Raw genomic sequence first — 22,144 nt, 5'->3', positions numbered from 1 at the left:
TCTTTCCTAAGCCATTGCCTTAATTTTCATAAAATAGCTTTGTGTTTTTCTCTGCACTCATATTTCATTGGTTTAAGTAATGGACTTCATCATATAATTGGAATAGTAAATACAGCTCTTATTCCCTTGGGAAGCATTCTCTTGGGAATAGATCCAACTGAGTTAACTCACTGGCTGAGAGTTAGAAGTAAAAGTCGTCATGAGCACTCAGTGGACCCCGGACACCCATCAAGAAGCTTTACAAAGGACGGCACAGAGTAAGGAAGTGAGTTAAGGGCAGGCCCATAAAGGAGCCTCTTGTGTGCCAATCAAATACATTCCCTTCAAAGTGGTTTTCTAGAGCCTGACTACTCAAAGTGTGGCGTGGGGACCAGCAGCATCGCCTGGAACATGCTAGAAATGCAGCGTCTCAGGCCTCACCAAGGACCTCCTGAATCAGGATATTCATTTTAACAAGAACTCCAATGATTCAAAATCACAGCAAAGCCTGCAGATCACTGCTTTAGGTGTACTTTAGGGCCTCTGTCCTTTCCACTATACACACTCTTCCTTCGTGGGCTCATCAAATTTTGAACTTGGTACAAAATAGGTATAGCATAAATATGTGATAATCATGTTCTGAAAAAATGAGAACAGTTGTTTTGTTGGAAATTGCATCCAGAGTCAACTCATGGATCACCCAAGAAAATCAGTTTCATAATCTTTGTATGCATTTCTGCTTGCCGCTATAATAAGTTACCACAACCCAGTGGCTTAAGAAAACACAGATTGACTCTCAGATAATACTGGAGGTCACAACTCCAAGTTTGTCTCGTTGGGTTAAAGTCAAGGTGTCCGCAGGGCTGCTTCCCTCTGAGTCTCTGAGGGAGGATCTGCTTGCTGTCTCCTCCAGCTTCTGGAGGACAGGCACACCCCTTGCTCGTGGACCCCTTTCTCGGACCACTCTCACCTGTGCTTCTGTGCTCACGGCCACCTCCCCTGCTTCCCTCTCACATGTGAGTACACTGGGCCCACCTGGGTAATCCAGGATGGTGTCTTCATCTCAAGATCCTTGACTTAATCACACCTGCCAAATCCTCGTACCATGGAGAGTAACACATTCTCAGGTTCCAGGGATTGGAATGTGGACATCTTTGGGGAGCCATTATTCTCACAACAACCTTGTCAGTTATTGTTTTAAGGGAATGTAGCATTATTATCATTACTATTTAACCATGTCTGTTATGTCCCAGGAAATTTACATACATGAAACCTAATCCTCACAGAAAAAGCCCACAGTAGATCTTATTATCCTGTCCCTGTGGATGAGAAGCCTGGGGTTCAGAAATGACAGGGTTTGGCACCCTGACTCTCATGCATCCAGGTTTACTGAGTACCTCTTGGTACCTGGCTCATGTCATCAACATAATCACCTGATTTATTCCCCAAATCAGGATGAGCGACATCAGACAGTCCAGAGTTGTCCACTCGCTGTTATGCCCACGGATCTAAAGCCCATGCTTACTTTGAGAAGGAACTTGTGAATGTTATGCAAATACCAGAGTGATGGTTTTGCTCGACCAAAGCCCTAGCAGCTTCCTGTGTGCGATCAGCCGACTGATCAGGACTCATTTCTAGAAATCACACACCCAGAGAGGGAAGGTCCCCGTCTTTAAGAATCACAAGAATCAGACATAAATGCTGTCCCTTGGCAGGGGGCAGTGTCAGACGCGTCACTCTGATGAGCTGCCCTGATAAACTGTGGCTCAGACTTTTGGTGGGGCAGAGGAGTGAAGCTGGGGCAGAACAGAGATTGCAGATATGGAGACATTTCAAACAGGTTTTTACAAAAATAGCTCCTATAATTGCTCTGGAAGCTTTGCGAGGGGCAGAGATCAAGTTCCCCTCCATTATGTGGCTATAATCACTTTGTTACTGGAATCATTCAAAAGGGCAAGTTCTTTGTACATAGAACCACAGTCCACTCTCAGCATTTTCAACCTCCCAGATTCAAATGTCCCTTAGTAAGGTAGGCAACATCTGTGTGATTTAAATTTATAAGCTATTTTCAATACACTCCCCACCTCCAGATATTTTGGAATATTTGAAGGTGATCCTAATAGACTCCCTTGCTTAACCAATATTATCTTTCAAAACTGAAGCAAGTTTTTATAGAAATCCACAGATGTAATTGGGTGCGGAAACACTTAAGACACCCCCAGACTCCAAAGCCCCATAACATCCTCATTCTTTTTTCCAGCCCCATGTGTCTGGAAGCACACGTGAAATTTCTTGGGGATAAGAAGTTTTAATAACTAATACCAACTCTACTTTAACATTGGAAATAATCCTGTTTCAAATGAAAATGTGCACATTTTAAAATTTCCCTGGCTACTTAAAATTTTATAGACAAAGCTTTTTTAAAATAACAGATAAAACAAATTGTTTATGAAATGGGCCCAAACCTGAGCTTTTGGCTGTCAAAACTAACAATCGAAAATGAATTCATTGCTTTATTTTGAATGTTATACTTTATGTTAAGGATTATGTTGTATATTTTCTGACGAAGGTTTACAACAACACATGGACAAAATATAGATTTCTGACCAACCCTCTAGGCATATTTCCTCTCCTGTACTTGCCTCAGTTTGCTTATCTGTAAAGTGGGATAAATAATATCTGCCCTATTTACATATAGGGTTATGATGAAAATCATGAAGGGAAAATACATTTGCAGTGGGTATGAAAGTCCAGTGTTCTCTCTGCCAACGTGTGGAATGGGTTTAAAATGAAGTTCACAGGCACTAAAGCTTCCCTTCCCCCAGCAGGGTTTGGCTGTTCTGTGTGTAATTACTCAATGTGAACTGTGGGTTTCATATCACCTGCAAAATCAGCTGCCTCTGTCACTTCCCGTTCTGGCAGTGCCCTGCTGAGCACCTCGTGATATCAGGAGCGTAGACGCTGGCTGGAGGCGCGGTCCAGGTTTGGCTTAAAAACACAGTCCTTGAACTGTTGGGTTAGGTTTCCTCGCAGCAAAACCCCAGGTAGACAGAAGATTACACGTTTGCCTTTCTGCCACCTGGATCCCTTTCCTTTCTCTGGGTGTCGCTACCACTGCCCACAACAGCACTTCCTTGCCCCCGGTATGTCCAGCCAAGCCAATCAATTTGGGTGTGTCGTTGTTTGCACATGTGCTGAGCAGGCCCCAACGGGCTCTTGAAACCACACCACTGGTTTGTGGTCTAGAAGTAGCATCTCAGCACTGCAGTGCTTTGTGGACAGACAACTCCCTTTCATAACCTCTCTGGGCCCCAACCCAATCAGCCCCATCGGGCTTTGCAGCTTGATAGGCTTCTTAACCAAGAACAGCAGGACCCTCCTGGTCCCCAGGTTGGAGCCAAAACAGCATCTATTACCTTGTTAGTTACTAGCTTCCTTTCTTATTAAGTCCCAGGAAATGGAGCTTGGAGGGCTCTGAAGGACACGTTATTTCAGCCAAAAGAAATGATTGTCTTCTCTAACGTTGTTTAAGAACTTGCCACATGCCAGACACTGATGTGAGTGTTTTTTGGTGTATTATCTCATCAGCTCTATGAGGTAGGCATAGTAATTACCCCATTTTGCATATGAGAGAAGTAGAGCTGAGAGATGTTAATCAACATGCCCCTGGGCAGCGGAGGAAGCAGGATTCAAACCAGGGAGTTGGGCTCCAGGGCCCTTGGTCATAGTGCTTCTCACCCCAGCTCAGGCTCCTGAACCCCCAGACCCTTCCACATCACTGTGGGCACACGGGTGCTCAAGGACAGCTGTGTACAGCACTGTGCAAAGGACTTGGGGCAAGCACTTGGCCAACAGGCCCCCCGTTTCCCCACTCTCCAACCTGGGGAGAGGTGAGCTCGGTGGGGTCTCACCCGGATGCACATGGGCCTGTGTTCCAGCAGAGGGGCTCCACCACCTCTCTGCTCTCTCTTTATGGGGCACATGCGACTGCTGTGTGTGGCACTTGAGCTGGCCATTCCAGTGCTCATTTAGCCATAGCATTGGCTAGGGTTGGTAAGGAGTGTAGAATAGCCAGCCGATTCCATGATGCTGGGCCCACTGGGAGGCAATGGTCACAAACGGAGTTTCAGTTGTCAGAGCTCCCCAGCACATGACAAAGTAGGTCATTTATAATCTAACCGTTTGTGGCCATCCACTGGGGAGAGGCGGACTTCACACTGTGAAAAGTAAGCCCCCCATTCAGGAGCAGGGAGCCTGTAAAGCTAGTCTGCTCACAGTGGGCCTAGCTAGACCCTCCGGGTTGACTCCTGCTCACTTAGCTGTCCACAGTGCAGTGTTCTATGTCCAACACTCCTTGTTGGCCTTTCCAGGCCGCAGGACAGTCACCTCTCTGTGCTGGGTCTGAGCAGGGACCCCGCAGGCCTCAGAGGTCTGCTGTGGGTGCACTATAATGGCTGCTACATCCAAAAGCTCCTTGGGGGTTTTTCATTCCGAAAGCGGCCCCTTCTGCAGAGCACACTGCACATGCGTGGCCGAGAGGAGGGGACCACAGATATTTGCTGACAACTTCAGCCCTTGGCCCCAGGCTGCACAATTGATGGCACCGGTGTTCTCCCTGGCAGAGTGTGCCGATGTGGAATGAATGACAGCCACTGAGTGTGCAGAAGGGGTCCACGAGGGCTTCCAGGGTGGAAGATATTTCCCCTTCCCCAAGGGTGATAGCAGGTCATGGGAGAGATGTAACCAGGTTGACCACAATGTCTGTGGGCCACCAAAACCCTTGAGAGAGTGGGCCTCTGGCCCTCAGAGGGGCTGTGGTCTGGTGGCCATGTTTTCAGCCCTCAGAAACCCTGAGTAATGGTTACCCACAGCGGGGTACTGGGGCCACAAGGCTGCTGCCTTCAATTCTTTGCTACCTACTCATGATCATGAAGGACAGGGGAAGAATGGGACCAAAGACTTAGGGAGCTTAGTTCTCTCACTCCAAAGGCCCCAAGGTATACCTGTAAAACAAGAATCTCCAGCTGAAATCTTTATGCAGGTGAGTAAGGCCAATGACAGGTAGTAGGGGGTTAATGTAGAACTTTTTGTCGTAGAACAAGGTATCTAGACCGGCCGATGCAGAGGGGCAGACACACCTGCCTCAGCCTTGCACTAGACCAGCGATGGCGAACCTATGACACGCGTGTCAGAGGTGACACACGAACTCATTTTTTTGGTTGATTTTTCTTTGTTAAATGGCATTTAAATATATAAAATAAATATCAAAAATATAAGTCTTTGTTTTACTATGGTTGCAAATATCAAAAAATTTCTATATGTGACAGGCACCAGAGTTAAGTTAGGGTTTTTCAAAATGCTGACACGCCAAGCTCAAAAGTTTCACCATCACTGCACTAGACACACACTGAATGGGTTTACATACCTGTATGGGGTAGGTAGCTTCCCAGAGACTCTGGATGCCAAGTTGAACACCTCTGCCAGGACTGCAGGCATCACCTGGGCTCTGCCTGCCCTGTCAGCATGGATTGTCAGAACCCAGGCAGGAAGGGGTCAGTTCCCAGATTCTAACCAGGAAAGAGGAGAGAACGGGCAGAGGAAGCCCAGGAGGGAAAGGTGAGTGAGCCAAATCTGCCAGGAGAGCCCCTCACAGGGTAAGAAGGCGAACAGCATTTTTGTTATGGAGAAATGGAGGAGTTTCTAATTCTTAAACCTGCAGACAATACTGAAAGCCTCAAAGCAAAAGCCAGGCCCAGCAGAGTCTGAGGAGAACCCAGGCTTGTGTTCAAGGCCAGAGGACAAAACTGGGCTTAAGAGAACCTGTGGGCAGCCATCTCGGTGCCCGCACTGTGGCTGCTGGCAAGGCGAGGGAGCAGGATCGTCAGCCAGAGGGAGGGGTGTTCTGGTGGACTTGCTCATGTTGAGCTCTGGGCAGCCTGCCCAGACCTGTAGACCTACTGTGGGACCAACTGTGAAACAGAACACCCATAAACTACCCGAAAACCTGGAGAGACCTTTGGGAAACTATAGGAATAGGCTACATTTATTGGGAACCTCCTAGTGGCGGATGCTAATAGTTGGGACAGAGTAAGAAAGGGCAGATGGAAACCTAAGCAGTTATGAGAAGGAGGGGGGGCCATCAGAGCATGGTCAAGGCAGGAGAAGGGCAACAAGGGCTCCCTTCTAGCTCTAGGGCTCCCTCTAGGGATCAGTGAGCAAACTCCTACTCCCCACTGGGTTCTGAGGAGTTGGAGGAGAAAGAAAAAGAAACTGAATCTTGTCATCTTGACCATTTCAATCCAACTTTGGGGTCTTGTGTGAGCGGAGTGCTTGGGAAATGCTGATATGGAGGGACTCCCTGAGGGGGGCAATCATGAGGCCCAGGATCCTTTGTTCTGGGGAGACTCCTGATCCTGGAGGGTGGAGGCATGAGGATGGGGGAGGAGTTACCCTGCCAAGCCCTGCTTACCTGGCCTGCTGGCTTGGTTGTCCTGCAAGTGGCTCTGACCTGTCCTGGGGGTTAGTGCTCACAGCTGCAGGACACTTTAAAAAGTATTTTTTAAAAGGGCTGAGGCAGGGGAAGAGGGTGGAGACAGGCCCCCTCACTGCCTACAGGCAGTCCGTCTAGGATGGACAGATTGGACATACAGACATGTCTTGGCGATTTTACTAACACGCTTTCTGGTCCTGAAGGTCACATATGATGGCAAGATGGAGCCTCCCAGAGTTATTGCTCTAAAGAGATGAGTAAATAATTTAGCTCACTTTGGAAGGAAAGAAAAAGCCCAATTGGTTGGGCTTGGACAAGTTCGACACTGGGAAGTGGGAGGGGTGGGGTAAATAATCTCCTTCTTCTCACGTCAGATACAGCAGAGTTGATGACGAGCCTCTGGGGTGGCCGGGCAGAACTTTAGCTAAGCAAGACCATCTGCTGAGTGACCTGAGGACTTCTCTGGGTGGCTGAGAATCCGGTTTCCCTCCTCCCAGCGAGAAAGGTTAAAATTCTTCTGGACTCAGCTTCTCACTGGACTTAGGCCCCCAGCTCTGCAGGTGTTAGAGAGCTGGTATTTCCCCAACTCCCATAAACACCTGGCCTGTAATTCAGTCCCTTTGACATCTGAGCCTGTGATGTTCATTTCTCCTGGGCAAATCTCTCTCCTATTAGTCCCATAGAAAGGAGAACAACCTTTGGCAGCCGCCCCAGTTGGGGCCAGCCCCACAGTGTGTAATCTCTACGAGATGCTGAGAGAATGGGGGCCTGGGCTCTGGGGGACTCCAGGTTATTATCAATTGCACTGGCAGATGTTTTTCCTGAGCCACTTTGGGGATCCAAAAAAGTGTAAGGTCAAAGAAATGTCTTTTTAAATGATCTAAAATGTCCATTCAGTAGACCTCAGCCCTGAACACCAGACTCATATCCAACTGATCCCTGGACCATCTCCACTTCGATGTCTATGGAACATCTTTACCCACAATGTGCTCACCCCCACCCCCTCTCCCCAGACCGCTCCTTCCCAGTCTTTCCCATCTCAGCAAGTGGGAATCCATTGTTCCATTTTCTCAGGCCATGATCCTTGGAGTTTCAGTTTCTCTCACATCCCATCAATCCAATCTGTTAACAGAGTTGAAAGGATTGATCCGGGATCTCAGCACTTCTCACCAACGCGCTGACTACCACCAGAGACTGTGCTGGTCCTTATGGCGTTGCTCTTGTAAAATTCAGAAAAACATCACCCCGGTGATTCATGGGTACTCAGAGCCTTTGTGCAGAAAGAGGTGCCTCTTCCTCTGGAGGGACGTGGTCCCACATTAGGCTCTGGGCCCTGGCTGGGTTCTGGCCTTCCCCCAATGGCACAACCATGGGTGATGGTGGTCTGCTGGCTGGTCCACATGGTGCAGACCCACCATCCTCTCTCACATGCCCCGAAGCTTCTGAGGTCTCTGCTCCTGCTTTTGCCCTCCTACCCTTCAGATTATTCCCCCTTTTTCCTTCCTCCCTCCCTGCTTTATCAGGGACCTCTCATTTCATCTCTGGTCCTTGACATGGATGCCAGAGCGATCTTTTAAAAGGTCAAGTCACTCTTCTGCTCAAAACCTCACTCCAAGTAGAACCCGAAGTCCTGGACAGGTCCCAGAAAGCCCTGTACAGTTTGTCCCCTGTAACATCATCAACTCTGTCTCCAGCGACCTCTTTCTTCTTCGTTTTGCTCCAAGCATACAATCTCCTTGCTGTCTATGGTCGTACTTGTCTTGCTCTTGCTTCTCATGGGGCTCTTGACCTCTCTCTCCCTTCTGCTGAAAGGCTCTTCCACAGATATGTCCCTGGTTCACCCCCACTTTCTCAAGGTCTTTCCTCAAATGTCGCACTGTTGAACTATTTATACGTGCAGCCACCCCTCCTAAATCCCAAAACATCTTCCCCCTTCCCACAGCACTTTCACTTCCTCCACAGCACTCACCACCATTGAACATATCATACTTATTTTACTTATTTATTGCGTTTGTCTGTCCCTTCTCAACAGAATAATTCTCATAAAAGAAGGAATTTGTGTCTGTCTTGCTCTTGGCTGTATCCCAGCTCCTAGAAAGGCCTGGAATGTAATAGGTAAACGATTCATTTGGTATTTGTTGAGTAGATGAGTGGCAGAAACAGAGTAGGCATCTTACATGGAACCATATAAAATCATTGTTTTGTTTTGTTTTTTTTAAATATATTTTATTGATTTTTTTACAGAGAGGAAGGGAGAGGGATAGAGAGTTAGAAACATCGATGAGAGAGAAACATCGATCAGCTGCCTCCTGCACACCACCAACTGGGGATGTGCTTGCAACAAAAGTACATGCCCTTGACTGGAATCGAACCTGGGACCTTTCAGTCTGCAGGCCGACGCTCTATCCACTGAGCCAACCAGTTAGGGCTAAAATCATTGTTTTTATAGGCCAAAAGCAGTCAAATATCAGCAACTTCATGATAGAATGTAATCCACATCAGTGGCCCAAAGGAGGTGTTATGTGGGAGACATTTGCCCCTGATTAGCTCTGGTTCTATTCTGATTATAATCCCTGGGTAACAAATTTCTTACTGAAAGAGACATTTCTCTCCCTAATCCCATGACCCATGGAACAGCCTTCCTCCAGGTAGAGCCTTGGCAGCAGCAATACTAGTCTTGTTGCTGGGCAGGACTCTAGATACATTTGGGCGGAGCTATGGGATAGTTAGGGAAAGCAGAGGTTAATAGACTATCAAACTGTGACCAGCCATCAGAAGCAACATCAGAGACTTGGCAGAGGTGAGATCAGTACGGAGGCAAGGCACGACCTCCTCACTGCTCAGGCCCCGGAGGAAGGAGGCTCTGAATCCAGACTCCTGACCAAGTCCCCTGAGCTCAAGCGGAGTGTTCAGAAGACAGAAGTCTCTTCCTCTGCCAGGTTGTTTGTTTGTTTGTTTGTTCCTGTTTTCTCTAGCCAAGGGAAAAGGGCATAAAGCCTTGAACTTGTGCTTTCTAAATTTGACTTTCTTAAAGATATAGACTATTAAAATCCACATGAAAAAAATATATATATATTTGGAATCTCCAAATGCCACACTCCAGGACACACATACGGGGTAATCCTGGAATTTGAGGTTTCTTTTAAGGATGATAAAAATGTTCTAAAATTGATCATGGTAATGGTAGTACAGCTCTATGAATAAACTAAACACCATTCAGTGTACAATACTTTAGATGGGTGCATTGTATGGCCTGTAAATTGTACCTCAAGAAAGCTCTTAAAAAGCAAAACCAGTCCGATGAGGAACAAACATGACAAATTGTGTCAAAATGCAGAGGACAATAGCACAGGTGGCGAAATGAAAGGTGGCAGTAACAGAGTAGAGAGGTAGCATGCAGATAAGGGGAGTTTCTGAAGGAGATCCTAGAGTGAGTGGAATGAAAGCCACAGATAAAGACATAAGAAAACCTGCTTTGTTGATTCCCTACAAAACCACTGACACATGGACACCTAGCCATATCTGACCTGTACAAATGACCAGTAAGCCCATTAAGAAATAACTTCAGTTTCACTATTTGATGAAGAATTGTTTGCTTGAACAATTGGCAATGATTTATTAAAAAATATCAACTGCTAATGAGGTCACGAGGGAACTGGGCCCCTTAGGTATCACTGATGGGATGTAAACTGGCAGAACCTTCCGGAGGATAGTTTGGAAATATATATCATGTCTTAACTTTCTTAATTCACTTCCCCACATTCCTATCTATGAGAATTCACCTGGGGGCAGGGAGGGGAAGAATGAATTAACCTAGATCTGTACATGAATATTGTGAAAATTTGTACACATCTCAAATGCTCAATGACACAGAGATGTGTTAAAGACTGTCATCACATAATTAAAAACTGTGAGGTTATGAGGTTATTAATAATGATGTTTTAGAAAATGCTTCATGACAGATCTGTTTTTTGTCAAGGGAATATAACATAACAGTTTATAACACAACCTGCACACTATTTTTAAATAATTTAATTTTTATTTTTAAAATTTATCTTTATTGTTGAAAGATGTTCCCTTTTTCCCCCCACTAACCTTCTTCACTGAGCTCCTGCCCCCTCCCCAAGCCTTCACGGCACTGTTGTTGGTGTCTATGGGTTATGAATATATGTATATAAGTTTTTTGGTTAATTTCTTCCTCCTCCCCCTCCTCCCCCCTGCTTCCCTCTGAAATACTTCAGTCTATTGCATGCTTCAATGTCTCTGGGTCTATTTTGTTTGTCAGTTTATTTTGTTCATGAGATTCCACATATAAGTGAGATCTGGTACAACCACTATTTTTAAATTTTAAAACACATACATATGGGGCTGAATGTACAGCATGGTAACTATAATAATATGGTACTGTGTGCTTAAAAAGTTGCCGAGAGTAGAGTAGATTTTAAACATTCTCACCACACACACACAAAAAGGGTAATTGTTAACTATGTGAGGTGACAAGTGTGTTAATTATCTTGATCTTGGTAATCATTCTACAGTGTATAGGTATATCTAATCACCACATTGTACACTTTAATCATATACAATTACACATGTCAATTATTTCTTAATAAAGTTAAAAGTGCATATATACATATATTACATATACAGATAAACAGAAAGAGTGAGAGAGATGGAAACCGAGAATGGGAAAATTTTTCATTACACATTAAATGGTAACAATGATTTTCATTTTCTTTATGCTCATATAAAGTTGCATAGACGTCTAAAATGGTAAAAATAACAATAAAAAGGTTGTTTAAAAACTCCTCCAATGACCGCCTCTTAGGATAGAGTCCAACTCCTCAGCCAGTGCCAGAGGCCCAGCGGCCCCTGCCACCTCTGCTGTCCCCTCCTCCAGCCTTTTCCTGTAGCCACACACCATTCTTGGTACTTCCCTAAAAGGATTTATCATCTTAGCAGCGATCTGCTATTCCATCAGCCCAGCACATCCTCCTCCCATGCCCCACCTTGCCTCCTGCCCGGCTGCTCTCTCCTGGGTCACCTGTCCCGGGAAGCCATCCCTGGCCACCCAAGCAGAATTCAGCCTTCCCGTTCTCACCCCGCCCTGTGCGTGCACTATTTTTGTACCTGGAACAGCACTGCCGTTATGTTTACACGCCTCTCTCATGAGTCATTTGAGGATTAGGTTCTTAATCATCCTTGTTTACTCAGCATCCAGCACAGTCTCGGATAAATGTTTATGGAGTGAGTGAATGAATGAATGAATGAATAAATAAATGAATGTCTACTGAGCTGTAGGTTCACATACCGGCAGGACGTCTGTACCTAAGTGCCCCTTAGGTCTCTAAACATAGCATTTCCCAAACTGAGCCCAGCATCTTCTACCTGGGCTACCTTGACAGCCCACCCTACTCCTCATTAGCAGCCCTCCACCTTGTGCCCTGCCCATCTCTGTGACTGGAGCCTCCAACCCTCCAGGGACTGGAGCCAGACTGTGGTAGAAATTCGCTGGGGCTTGCAATCCTATCACCTGGGTGCTCTTGAGTTGTTTTCCCTTCTTTCCCTACACACAGCCACAGCCTCATCACCCCTGCCCCAGGGTAAAGTCAAAACTCTTTACCAAGGCTTACCAGGGATCCTGCCCCGGTCCAGCCCTGTCTGTCTCTCCAGCTTCATCTCTCCTCTATCTCACCTCTTTCATCCATTTCTGGAGCCACCTGATGAGATCTTTTCTGCCTCTGTGCCTCTTGCATGCGGTTTGCTTTGTCTGGAAGCCTTTTTCCAATCTTCTTGCCCCCATAACTCATTCATCAAGCTTTAATTTAAAGGACACTTCCTCCAGGAAGCCTTCCCTCATTCCCCATGTCCCAAGTATGCCCCTCTGACATAAACTTCCATAGTTTCCTCCAACATAACCCTTCTCATGCTGTGTTTAACTATTTACTTAATTGTGCTTCACTCTCAATAGATAGTAAGTTGAACGGGAGCAGAAACCAAGACTGCTTGTTCGTGAGTGTGTATAGCAAATTCAAGTCCTTCCTCAATAAATGGTTAGCACTCAATAAGCAAATAGATGAATGAATTTTTGCTTTTGCTATTACAGATGCTGATTGTAGCTTCGGGACCAGATAAGACATCTTGTTCTTCATTTTCTGGAAGAAAGGATGAGGGGAGCGGCGCTGCAGTGGGGAGCTGCCCTGTACCCCTAGCCAGGCAGCTGGCTGACCCATCCTGTGGAGTTATGGGGGCTCTTCAGAGGGAAGGCTGCTGTGTTAGGCCTTTCCGGGGGTGCCTTTCCTCCGATCGCCGTTTCCAAGTACTCACAACCAACTTCCCCCTCAGTCATGAGTTTTTCCAAGACTTACAGGAACCCACCCTAAACAGTAAAGGAAGTTCCCTATATGTTTCTAAGTGCTGCTTCACAATATTGTCAGAGTTCCTGAGTTAAAGGTCCCAGGACTGAAACTTTGGATGGTGAAGATGCTGCTGGGGCTCAGGGTAGCTATCTACTACCCCAACCCAAGTCAGGGCAGAAAAAATGAGCAGTGGTGTTTCTGTCTGGCAGGTACTAATGAAGAGGGTGGGGGAGCTTCAAAGTTTCCAGTTGGCTGAGTCAGGTTCAGAGGAGTCCTGCAGCCCTGGGGAGACCAGAGGGTAGCTGGGTAAAGTGGGTTGGTGTGATGGGTTGGAGTTTTTATCAGCAAATAAATATTCCCTGCCTTCTTCTTCTCCCATCCCCTCAGGGAGGGTGTACTTCCTGCCTCACTGACTTTGGACTTGACCATGTGATGTGAGTTAGCCACTGGAATATGAGCAAACATGCTGTGACCAGAGGCTTTAAGTATACTTGTGTGGTTCTTCCCTCTTACGCTCCTTTCATTCACAATGAGAAGAATATGCCTCAGGTCACCACTCTTTCTTCAGCCTGGTCCCTGAAATAGAAGTTTCAGACATGTCTAGTTTGAGATGGCAGAGATATGTATGATCTGGGGTCCAGGGGAGGGTCTGGCTGGAAATCTATACTGGAGGCATCAGACAGGTGACATTGAGAGCTTTGAGACAGATGGACTCATCATGGTGTGGGTGTGGATGGAAACGAAGCCCACCGAGTCTTGGTTTCCTTCAATATTTAGAGGCCAGAGAGATGAGAAGAAAGCAGCAAAGAAACAGAGCTGGAGCAGCCAGAAAGGCAGGCAGACAACCAGGCCAGGAACAGTCCTGGAGCCAAGAAGAAGAAGGCTCAGAGTTGGAGACAAGGATCAAATGTGTCCAAAGCTGATAAGTCAGTGCGATGACATGGAGAAATGACCAGTGGGTTTACTGACAGCGATGTCATCGATGCCCTTGATAGGAGTATCTCCTGTGGAGTTATGGGGGCAACCACATCAACAGAGGGCATTCGAAGAGAATAATAGCAGAGACATTTGCAAGTGTAGACAATTCATACCAAAGCTTTGCTCAGAAACGAAGGAGAGAAACGGTGCTGTCCGAGAGGAAACTGGCACCAAGAGAGGCGTGTTTAAATGATGGGCTAAAAAATAACAAGCTTGAATGCTTACAGGAATGATCCAGGAGAAAGAAGAAATGGATGATGCCGTGGAGATGGAGGTGTGATGACAGTTGGTTCACCCACGGTGACCGGGAGAAGGCTGAGTGTGTGGGCCTACATGCAGGGGGGTGGCAGATAGGGTGGTGGGAGCCTGCAGACATCCTCTTCCAGTTGCAACAACTTTCTCAATGAAACTGGAAGCCAGGTCACCAACAAAAAAGTGAGCTCATGGGAGGTGAAGAAGAAAGTATGACGGAGTCCTCCAGGAGAGTCCAAGAATGAATGGACTACGATGTGTAGCTTGCATGCTAGCCAGCAGTGACTCTGTTACCTGCTATCTAATAAGGCCCCACGCCAGCCCTATGAAGCAGCCCTATTATTTGCCTCATTTACACATGAGGAAATTAAAGCACAGAGTGGTCAAGAAACTTGTCCTTCATCACACAGTAAGAAAGTGGGAGAGCTAAGATTTGAACACAGGTGGTCTGGCTCTGGGGCCAAACACTTAAACTAGGTTAGCGTGACTCAGTTAAACCTATAAAAGCCCGTCACGGAACTGAGCTAAAGAGAATTAGGGTTGACATAACATTTGTGGTGCAACCACTGTGTGTCGAGTTCTGTGCTAGATGCCTTCGCTGTTCCGTGCAGTCACGGTTATCATCAGCCCCATTTTACCACTGAGGACACTGAGACCCAGAGAGATTCAACCACTTGTTAAAAGCTGCAGAGCTAGGAAGTGGAAGAACTGAGTTTTGACCTCATGTTGATCTGATTCCCAAACCCACACCCTGCACAGAATGCCAAAGAACCATTATAACATGTGTGAGGGTCTCCCCATCGAAAGCCAACCTACTAGCTACATACGTGAGAACCCTCCCTAGATCAGGCCGAGGTCACTTGGCACCTTTATCCTGAGCAGGTGGAGAACTTACCATGTGGTCCGTGGAGCAGGAAACATGTCAAGGAAGGCAGGTTTGGGGGGATGCTGCTTGTCTGACTGATCATTTTTGGATGCCTCATCCATGTGGTGAGGAGGAGAGCTTAGAGGGAGATGGCGAGAGTCTTGGAATGTTCTTTTTCTTGTAATCAAAGCTCTAGCCTTCTAGAGCACTCATTGTACTTCTGCAAGCATTTCCAAAAAACCTCTTCTTAAGAAAGAGTGTTCAGAATGTATCATCTACACGGAGCAGCCACCACTTCCTCAAATGCAAGGAAGCAGACAGTTAACAAAAAAAAAAAAAAAAAAAAAAAAAAAAAAAAGCCGAGAGGCAGCAGCGTTGTTTATGAGGACCACGCCTCAGAGAGGCCTGAGATTCTCTCAACCAGGGGCTTTGCTTCCCACGACACAGAGCGAAGTGGCAACTGGGATATTTCTGCTAAAACTGAAAGCAAGAGAAGCAGGGTGCACACTTCACGAGATACCAACCCCTGGGGGCTGTGGGTGGGGTTTGGTGGGGGTTTGGGTGCCATCCCCCAAGTCACAGATGATTGGACCTTTCATCCGAGAGAGAGGAGGACACACGCTGGCAAATCAACCTCAAACCCAAGACCGCCCGTGAAGCAATCTGAAAGGAGAAAACACAGGCACCAGCCACAGCCACAGGGAAAGCTTGGAAAGGCCGGCTGAACCGTGGCAGGCTCACTGCTTCAGCAGCTGCTCACCAGAACCGGAAGCAAAATGTCCCTGAAATTGCCAAGAAACTGGGATTTCAACCTGAAAGGAGAGGCTGGGAAAATAGGTACGGTCCGTGTCTTTTTGCTGCCTTCGTGGTTCTTCTACCTGAGCCCCCACCATTTGCATGTTGGTCTGCAGGGAGAATAGTTTACCTAAAAATGGGTCTTGGCAAATCTGGGTTTGGGGGGAAATTTGCATTCAAGTTGATAGGTTGGCTCAAAGTTTCCAAATGCCGGGAGGGGCTTCTCTTTTGTTAGGAGGTGGCCGTGGAATGGAGCTCCCTGGTGTGTGGGATCTGGGTTACTTTGGATGGGTTAAAGCTACCGATCGCACACAAAACTGTAAGTTTTTCTCTATCATGGAAGGATTATTCCCCTCCTGTGTGGACACTTATCCATATTTGGAGTGGGTTTTGGTCAGAGCCCAGATTGTGGTCTTTGAAGTGCTTGCTCTGCGATCAAAGTCAAGGTAGCCTGTTCCATGAGTCCACTGGGTCTCTAGGCCCTCGCGGCAGGCTCAGGGCTGAGGTGGGGCTGAGACTTGCAGCAAAAGGAAACAAGGTAGTCAAGAGAGCAACATGGAGACATGTGAAGGGATAATAAAGATAATTTTAGTTAAAGGGACAGGATGGAAGGGAATTCTTAGATGGAGAAGTTGACAAAGAGCGATGCATTTTAGATGAATTATCTTAAGGGACGCTGGCATGTTTTCTGAATTCGCTGACCCTTAAACCACACCTCTTCTCATTAATGATAGTGACACCCTAACTTCCATCTGTTATATAATTATTATTATGTGTTTCTCTATGTGCGTTTCTTCTACTATTAAATTGATCACAGTAATTTAGGTAGAGCAATTGGGCCAAAAATGATTCCTCGTGTTTTATTCTTCTACCCATATGGTGAGATAACTTCCTTGATATTAGACAAGTGTTAAGGTGTTTCTAATGGCTTGGAACAAGCTTTAGACTTGGGCTTCTAATGGTGGTTAACGTGTTGCTAAAATAAGTGATCCATTGCAAAGTCACATAATGGGATGTTAATATGTAGGTCCGAGAAAGGATTTGAAAGAAAATCGAGAGTGATCAGAGAAGCCATTTATCTTGGTAACCAGGAAGGTTAGTCCTAATCAAGCCAGGAGTCTTGTCATGCCGATGTCAGTTCAGAGAGTAGCTAGCATGTATGTCTTACATCAGCAAGAGATTCTTCTCCTAACCAATGTATTTGGTTGATTTACATTCTGTTATATGTCATAAACATTTGTTTTTAGAAGTAAAACTTCTATGGTTCTGTTCCATTTCGGTGTCCTGCTTCTGGTTACATGAGGTCATTCTACCCTTTCACCATCTGTGTTTGACAGGTCTTACTCGCCTTCTGTTTAAAAATGGGAAATGTGAGACAAGGAATGATTAGATGATTAAAGAGTTACATTTTTTTTCAGGGTTATAGAAAATTACATTAGCTCTCAGGTCTGCATATTCTCAGGCCTGAGATTAGGTTGGGTAGATTTATGTTTTCTACCAATGTTCCTTAAATCATGGTCCCATGGGTAGCCTGAATCATAGTCACTTAAAGTGCTTGCTCAAAATGAAGATTCCTGGGCACCATCCTGACTTGTGAACTCAGAATCTCCGGAGGGAGGCCCAAGCACCTGCAGTTTAACAAGCACTCACCTCTCCATCCCACCGGATGAAGTCTTGCTGTAGGGGCTATGGTTGAAGTTAGAAGATTCCGAGAGTTACCATTCATCTAGAATAGAGCACAGTGCCTGGTCCTAGAGGGCCCACAGTGAATGTTTGTTGACCGAATCAATGACTGATTACCAGCAGAAGATATCGTTTAGTACTAGTTAATAAAACATAATTGTATAATGAAATATAAAGGAGCGCTTGTCATTATCCAGGCCATTTATAAGTTTGTCATCCCTAGAGACTGGACTGCAGTCGGAATACCTTTCATGAGTGTCCCATCAATGAGAATTCAGATTATAAGCTGAGGCCTCCAAGGGGAGAGAGTCCCTGAATCATAGGACCTCCAATCCCCTCTCCAGAGCCCTGTGTCCAGGTGGGGCAAAAGTAGGTATACAGTTGTGAGTATGTGAAACACAGAGTTTATTCTTGGATTATTATTTATTGTATTATTTTCCATACGAACAACTACAAACCTATCCACTTTCGCCCCACCCTGTATGTCAAAGAAACTCACCTCTATTAAGAAGATGTGTGGAGCTGGGAATCATGTCAGGGAAGCCAATGGCCTGTGGTTTTTCCAGCCTGGCCTAGTGCAGGGTAGATCAGGGTTTCTCAACCTGGACACTATGGGTATTTTGGTCTGGGTAGTTCTTAGTGATGGGGGCTGATCTGTGCATTATAACACAATAGCAGCATCGTTGGCTTCCACCCACTGGATGATAATAGCACCTCTTCCCCCCTACCACCACCAGTTGTGACAACCAGACACGTCTCCAGACATGGCCAGACGTCTGGGGAGGGACACCTTCCCTAGCTGAGAACCACTGGAGGAGATGATCACCAAAACAGTGTGACTTTAAGGTCACTTGGGGCTGGAAGCCAGATATTACCTCGTATTCACTGTCCTGGTAAATTTTCAAGAGGCTCTTAGCAAGATAGAACTTCAGGGGCCCGGGCAGTAGCCCGCAGAAGATGCTGGGTTCTGCACTTGCTTAGGAAAACAGCAAGAAATGGACTCATTATGTGGCCCAGAAAGGGGCCCCAGCCTTTTCTTTTCTTTGGTGATCTGTGCTTCCAGTTTCCCCTAAATCTTGTAGGTGCTGAGCCAGGGCTGCTGTGAAAGTGAAAGTGTCTGAGAGTGGGGGAGGGACTCTCCACTGGACTCCCATCTCAGAGATTGGGGGAGGGCCCCCTGGATGGGAGAGCTTCCCGGAGACGACCACCGTGGACCTGACATGGGTGGGAGGAACTGACCCTGGCTCCCCTGCCTGTGACCCATGGATCCTGGTGGAAGCTGGAAGAAAGGGAAATACAGAACCAACAAACTTCACTTGAGGCGGCTCCCAGGGCACACATTTCTTCTTTTGCTTCTTGATCATTCATTTTAGCCCAACAATGAAAATCGTGACAACCTTCCACTGCTTTCTCACACTGTTACTCAAAACTCTTACTCTTTCACATGTCTTCCTAATCCATTGTACGCCCTGAAGGGTGGGTTGCGGGACTTAGCATCCTTTCTTTCACTGTCCGGGGGGTCTGACATCCAGTGCTTGGCATGTAGGCACTCTATTGAGAGGGTATTGACCATACAGGGAAAGCCCCTGCTGCCTGTGGTTTGGGAGTGTTTAGTTGGAAGATTGCTGGGTGAATGTCAGGACCACCCACATTGTATCCAGTCACAGGCACATCTTTTTTTTTTTTTTTCTTTTTTCTCAGTTCCCCCAGCCAAAGTAGGGCAGAACAGGCCCTAGAGTGCATGTGACTCTGAGATACGTAATGAAAGTGACTATGAGGGGGGTTGTTTAAACTTTTCTTCTCTCTGAAATTTAATGTTGAAAAAAATTATTCAGAAACAAAAAAATCATTATTCTAGTCTCCAAAAGGTAAAGTGAATAATGACAACAGTGGTGGGTTTTTCTCCACTTAATTTTTTTTCCATCTGATAAATTATAATTTGTCTGATATTGGGTCTAGTTCTGTCCCTTAGAAAATCAGAGTAAAGGGAATGAAAACTTTTGTACTTAAGACCTTCATAACTAGAGCAATTTATAAAACCATATGGCTTTATTCAATGCAGGTTATTATTCTTATTAAAAGAAGTCTTATTTGAAAGTGTGCTTTTAGATAGATGCATTGATGGATACATAGATATACAGAGGTAGAATTAAATATATAAAGCAGTACTATGAATCAATAAAAAATGACAAAAAATTAACAAACAACATGAATGGATATTTTTCAGAATAGGAATCCTATATAATAAAAGCCTAATATGCTAAGTGTCCGGTCATCCCGTTGGCCATTCAACCAATCAAAGTGTAATATGCTAATGATATGCTAAGGCCACTCAACTGCTTGCTATGACATGCACTAACTACCAGGGGGCAGACGCTCCTACCGGTAGTTTAGCTTGCTGCTGGGGTCTGGCCAATCAGGTGAGATGGGCCAGACATGCCCTGGAGCCCTCCCACAGTCCCTCCCCTGCTGAACAACCTCCCGCGTCCCTCTCCGGCCCCATCCTGCACTGGTGGGGTCCCTCGGCCTGGTCTGCACCCTCTCGCAATCTGGGACCCCTCAGGGGATGTTGGAGAGCCAGTTTCGGCCCAATCCCACAGGTCAGGCCGAGGGACCCCACTGGTGCATTAATTCGTGCACCAGGCTTCTAGTAATACAATAAACATGGAACTATTCCACCCAGCCTATAGTTAGCTGGTTGGTTTGGCTTTCAGCATTGTGAAACTTACAATGTGCTAACCTGGTCTGGCCTGGGTTCTGGGCCAAATGTTGTCCATTTGCTGTGGCCGAAGCCTCTGCACTCCCTGAGCAGCTCCCGGTCCCTGATGGATAAAGGTCTCCACATGTGCAAGCAGCGCCCAGGACAAGAACATGCCTTCCTCAGATAGTGAACACGGACACAGAGGAGCTCCTCTTAAGGCCCATACCTATTTTGTTCCTGTTCAAGTAAAAATGTCTGTCCCTATGTTGTCACTGACTTACCTTTAGGCATAAACTAAGTTCTTTCCAAAAGGCACATGCCTCTGACTGCCCACGTTCAGAGCCTCCTGGCCACCTGGGGGACAGGGACTGATGTTACCCTAAGCATCAGGAGAGAGAGGGCCAACTTGAGTGATGACAGGAAGTCAAAATCCTGTTTGCTGATCCCTCATGGCCAAAGTACAGATACACTTGGGTTGGCAGAGGTGAGCTCAGTGGCTCTCAGTGTATGTATCTCTGATAAAGGGTCTAGAGTGAGGATGTGGCATGGTCCTGGCCTGGTATACACAGCTGTAAGTGCCTCCCAGACATGGTAGTCTGCCGTCTCTGGTGTAGTTTATAAAGCATGTGCACAGAGTGTCTATTGGGAGAACTATGGAGACACCACCCGTCCCCTTTAGAGCTGGAGCATGGCCTTTCAAGTAGCCAGTGCCTTCTATGGGGGTTGAAAGAGTAAGTTGGTGATGGTGGTTCCTTCACACACTTGAAAGAAAAGAAGTGTAACCTCTCACGGGGCAGCACTGTGCTTGGCTAATTGGATACAAGAGAAGGGAGTGTGTGAAGAGCTGAAGTGAAACCCAGCTGTGGCTACAGCAAGTGAGACAACAGGGCAGTGTGGAGAGCCAGGAAAATACCATGGGAGCCCAGGTCAAGCAGAGTGATTCTATCCAGGGGATGGTCCGTAAATTTTGTAGACTCCCCAGAGGGGAACTGAGATATGGAAGTTACAAAGAGAGAGAATACATTTCTTGTCTTATGCTTTACTCATCACCATTTTTCTCCTTGTAAACTTTTTTCCCCGCTTTGGACAATATTTAGAAAACAAAAAATCATCTTACAAACAAAAAGGCATTCCTGCTCTCTGTTTCTGCAGGGCTCATTGGCTAGTGGGGGCACAGATGAGGAGAAAACTTATAAGACATCTAGACAAGCACTGGGCTGAGAGCAGCCGTGGGAGCCGCAGGACGGAGCCTATGAACAGGAGCTGGTCCTGCCACCATTCTTCCCATCACGGCCATTTCTTTTCTTTAAGATTTAGACATGTATGTTCTTCAGTGAGTCTAGGATTTGCCATTTTTCTCACACTGGTTTTCCTGTACACAGTCTCTGTTTCTCCAGAGAAGAAAAAACTTTGTAACTTTGTATAGCTCCTCCTTGTGGAGGGATTAAACCGGAAGTCCTACGTCCTGGCCTTGCTCACCCTCCCACCTGTCTCTTCCCACACCAGCCCCCTCAGGCACACACACTCTCACATGCCAGACCTCAGTCACTTATCTCTTTCAGTTCTCTGTTCTTTCTCATCTGCCTGGAGCCCTCTCTACTCGGGGCTCCCCTACGACCACCCAATTCCTCCCTGTGACTTAGCCACAAGTGTGGACATCTTGTCCTCTGGGAGTCCCTAAATCTGCAAATCACTGGAAGGAGAGTATCATACTCCTTCCTCAAGTCGTTTAAACAGAGAGGCTCATAACTTTAGACACTGTGGGCTTCCTTTGAGGTGAGCTCAATGAACGCTCATGAACTTGCATGATATGAGTCGACCCTACCAACAGATGGCTTGGTTTTCAACAAAGAAGTTTGTCCTTAATCAGTAATATCTAACGCCAGTGCTCTCGGCCTTTCCTGGAGAGAATAAACTCGAATAGCCTGGAAAAAGCTGCACTGACAAGATTGTCTAAGGCACTGAACTGCCCATTGGCTTGCTCTTTCTTTCTTTCTTTCTTTCTTTCTTTCTTTCTTTCTTTCTTTCTTTCTTTCTTTCTT

The 22,144-nt window shown here is 46.3% G+C and overlaps 1 protein-coding gene across 2 annotated transcripts in view; it reads left to right on the top strand.

Annotated features, from left to right (window-relative positions):
• The first annotated feature begins 15,303 nt into the window (after positions 1-15,303).
• The window catches only part of LOC102249510 (rho GTPase-activating protein 25), a 49,071-nt gene continuing 42,230 nt past the window's right edge, over positions 15,304-22,144 (top strand). The window contains exon 1 of one of the 2 annotated variants that reach the window (XM_005884632.2): positions 15,304-15,760. In XM_005884632.2, coding sequence (XP_005884694.2) covers positions 15,700-15,760 — 61 coding nt within the window. In that variant the 5' untranslated portion in view covers positions 15,304-15,699. Of the gene's footprint in view, positions 15,761-21,801; positions 21,807-22,144 lie in introns of those variants that run through there. The other variant, XM_014532088.1, reaches the window with a different exon arrangement.

The sequence above is a fragment of the Myotis brandtii genome, unplaced genomic scaffold (assembly GCF_000412655.1).
Source record: "Myotis brandtii unplaced genomic scaffold, ASM41265v1 scaffold84, whole genome shotgun sequence".
Lineage (NCBI taxonomy): Eukaryota > Metazoa > Chordata > Mammalia > Chiroptera > Vespertilionidae > Myotis > Myotis brandtii.
This window is presented reverse-complemented; position numbering and strand designations above follow the sequence as displayed.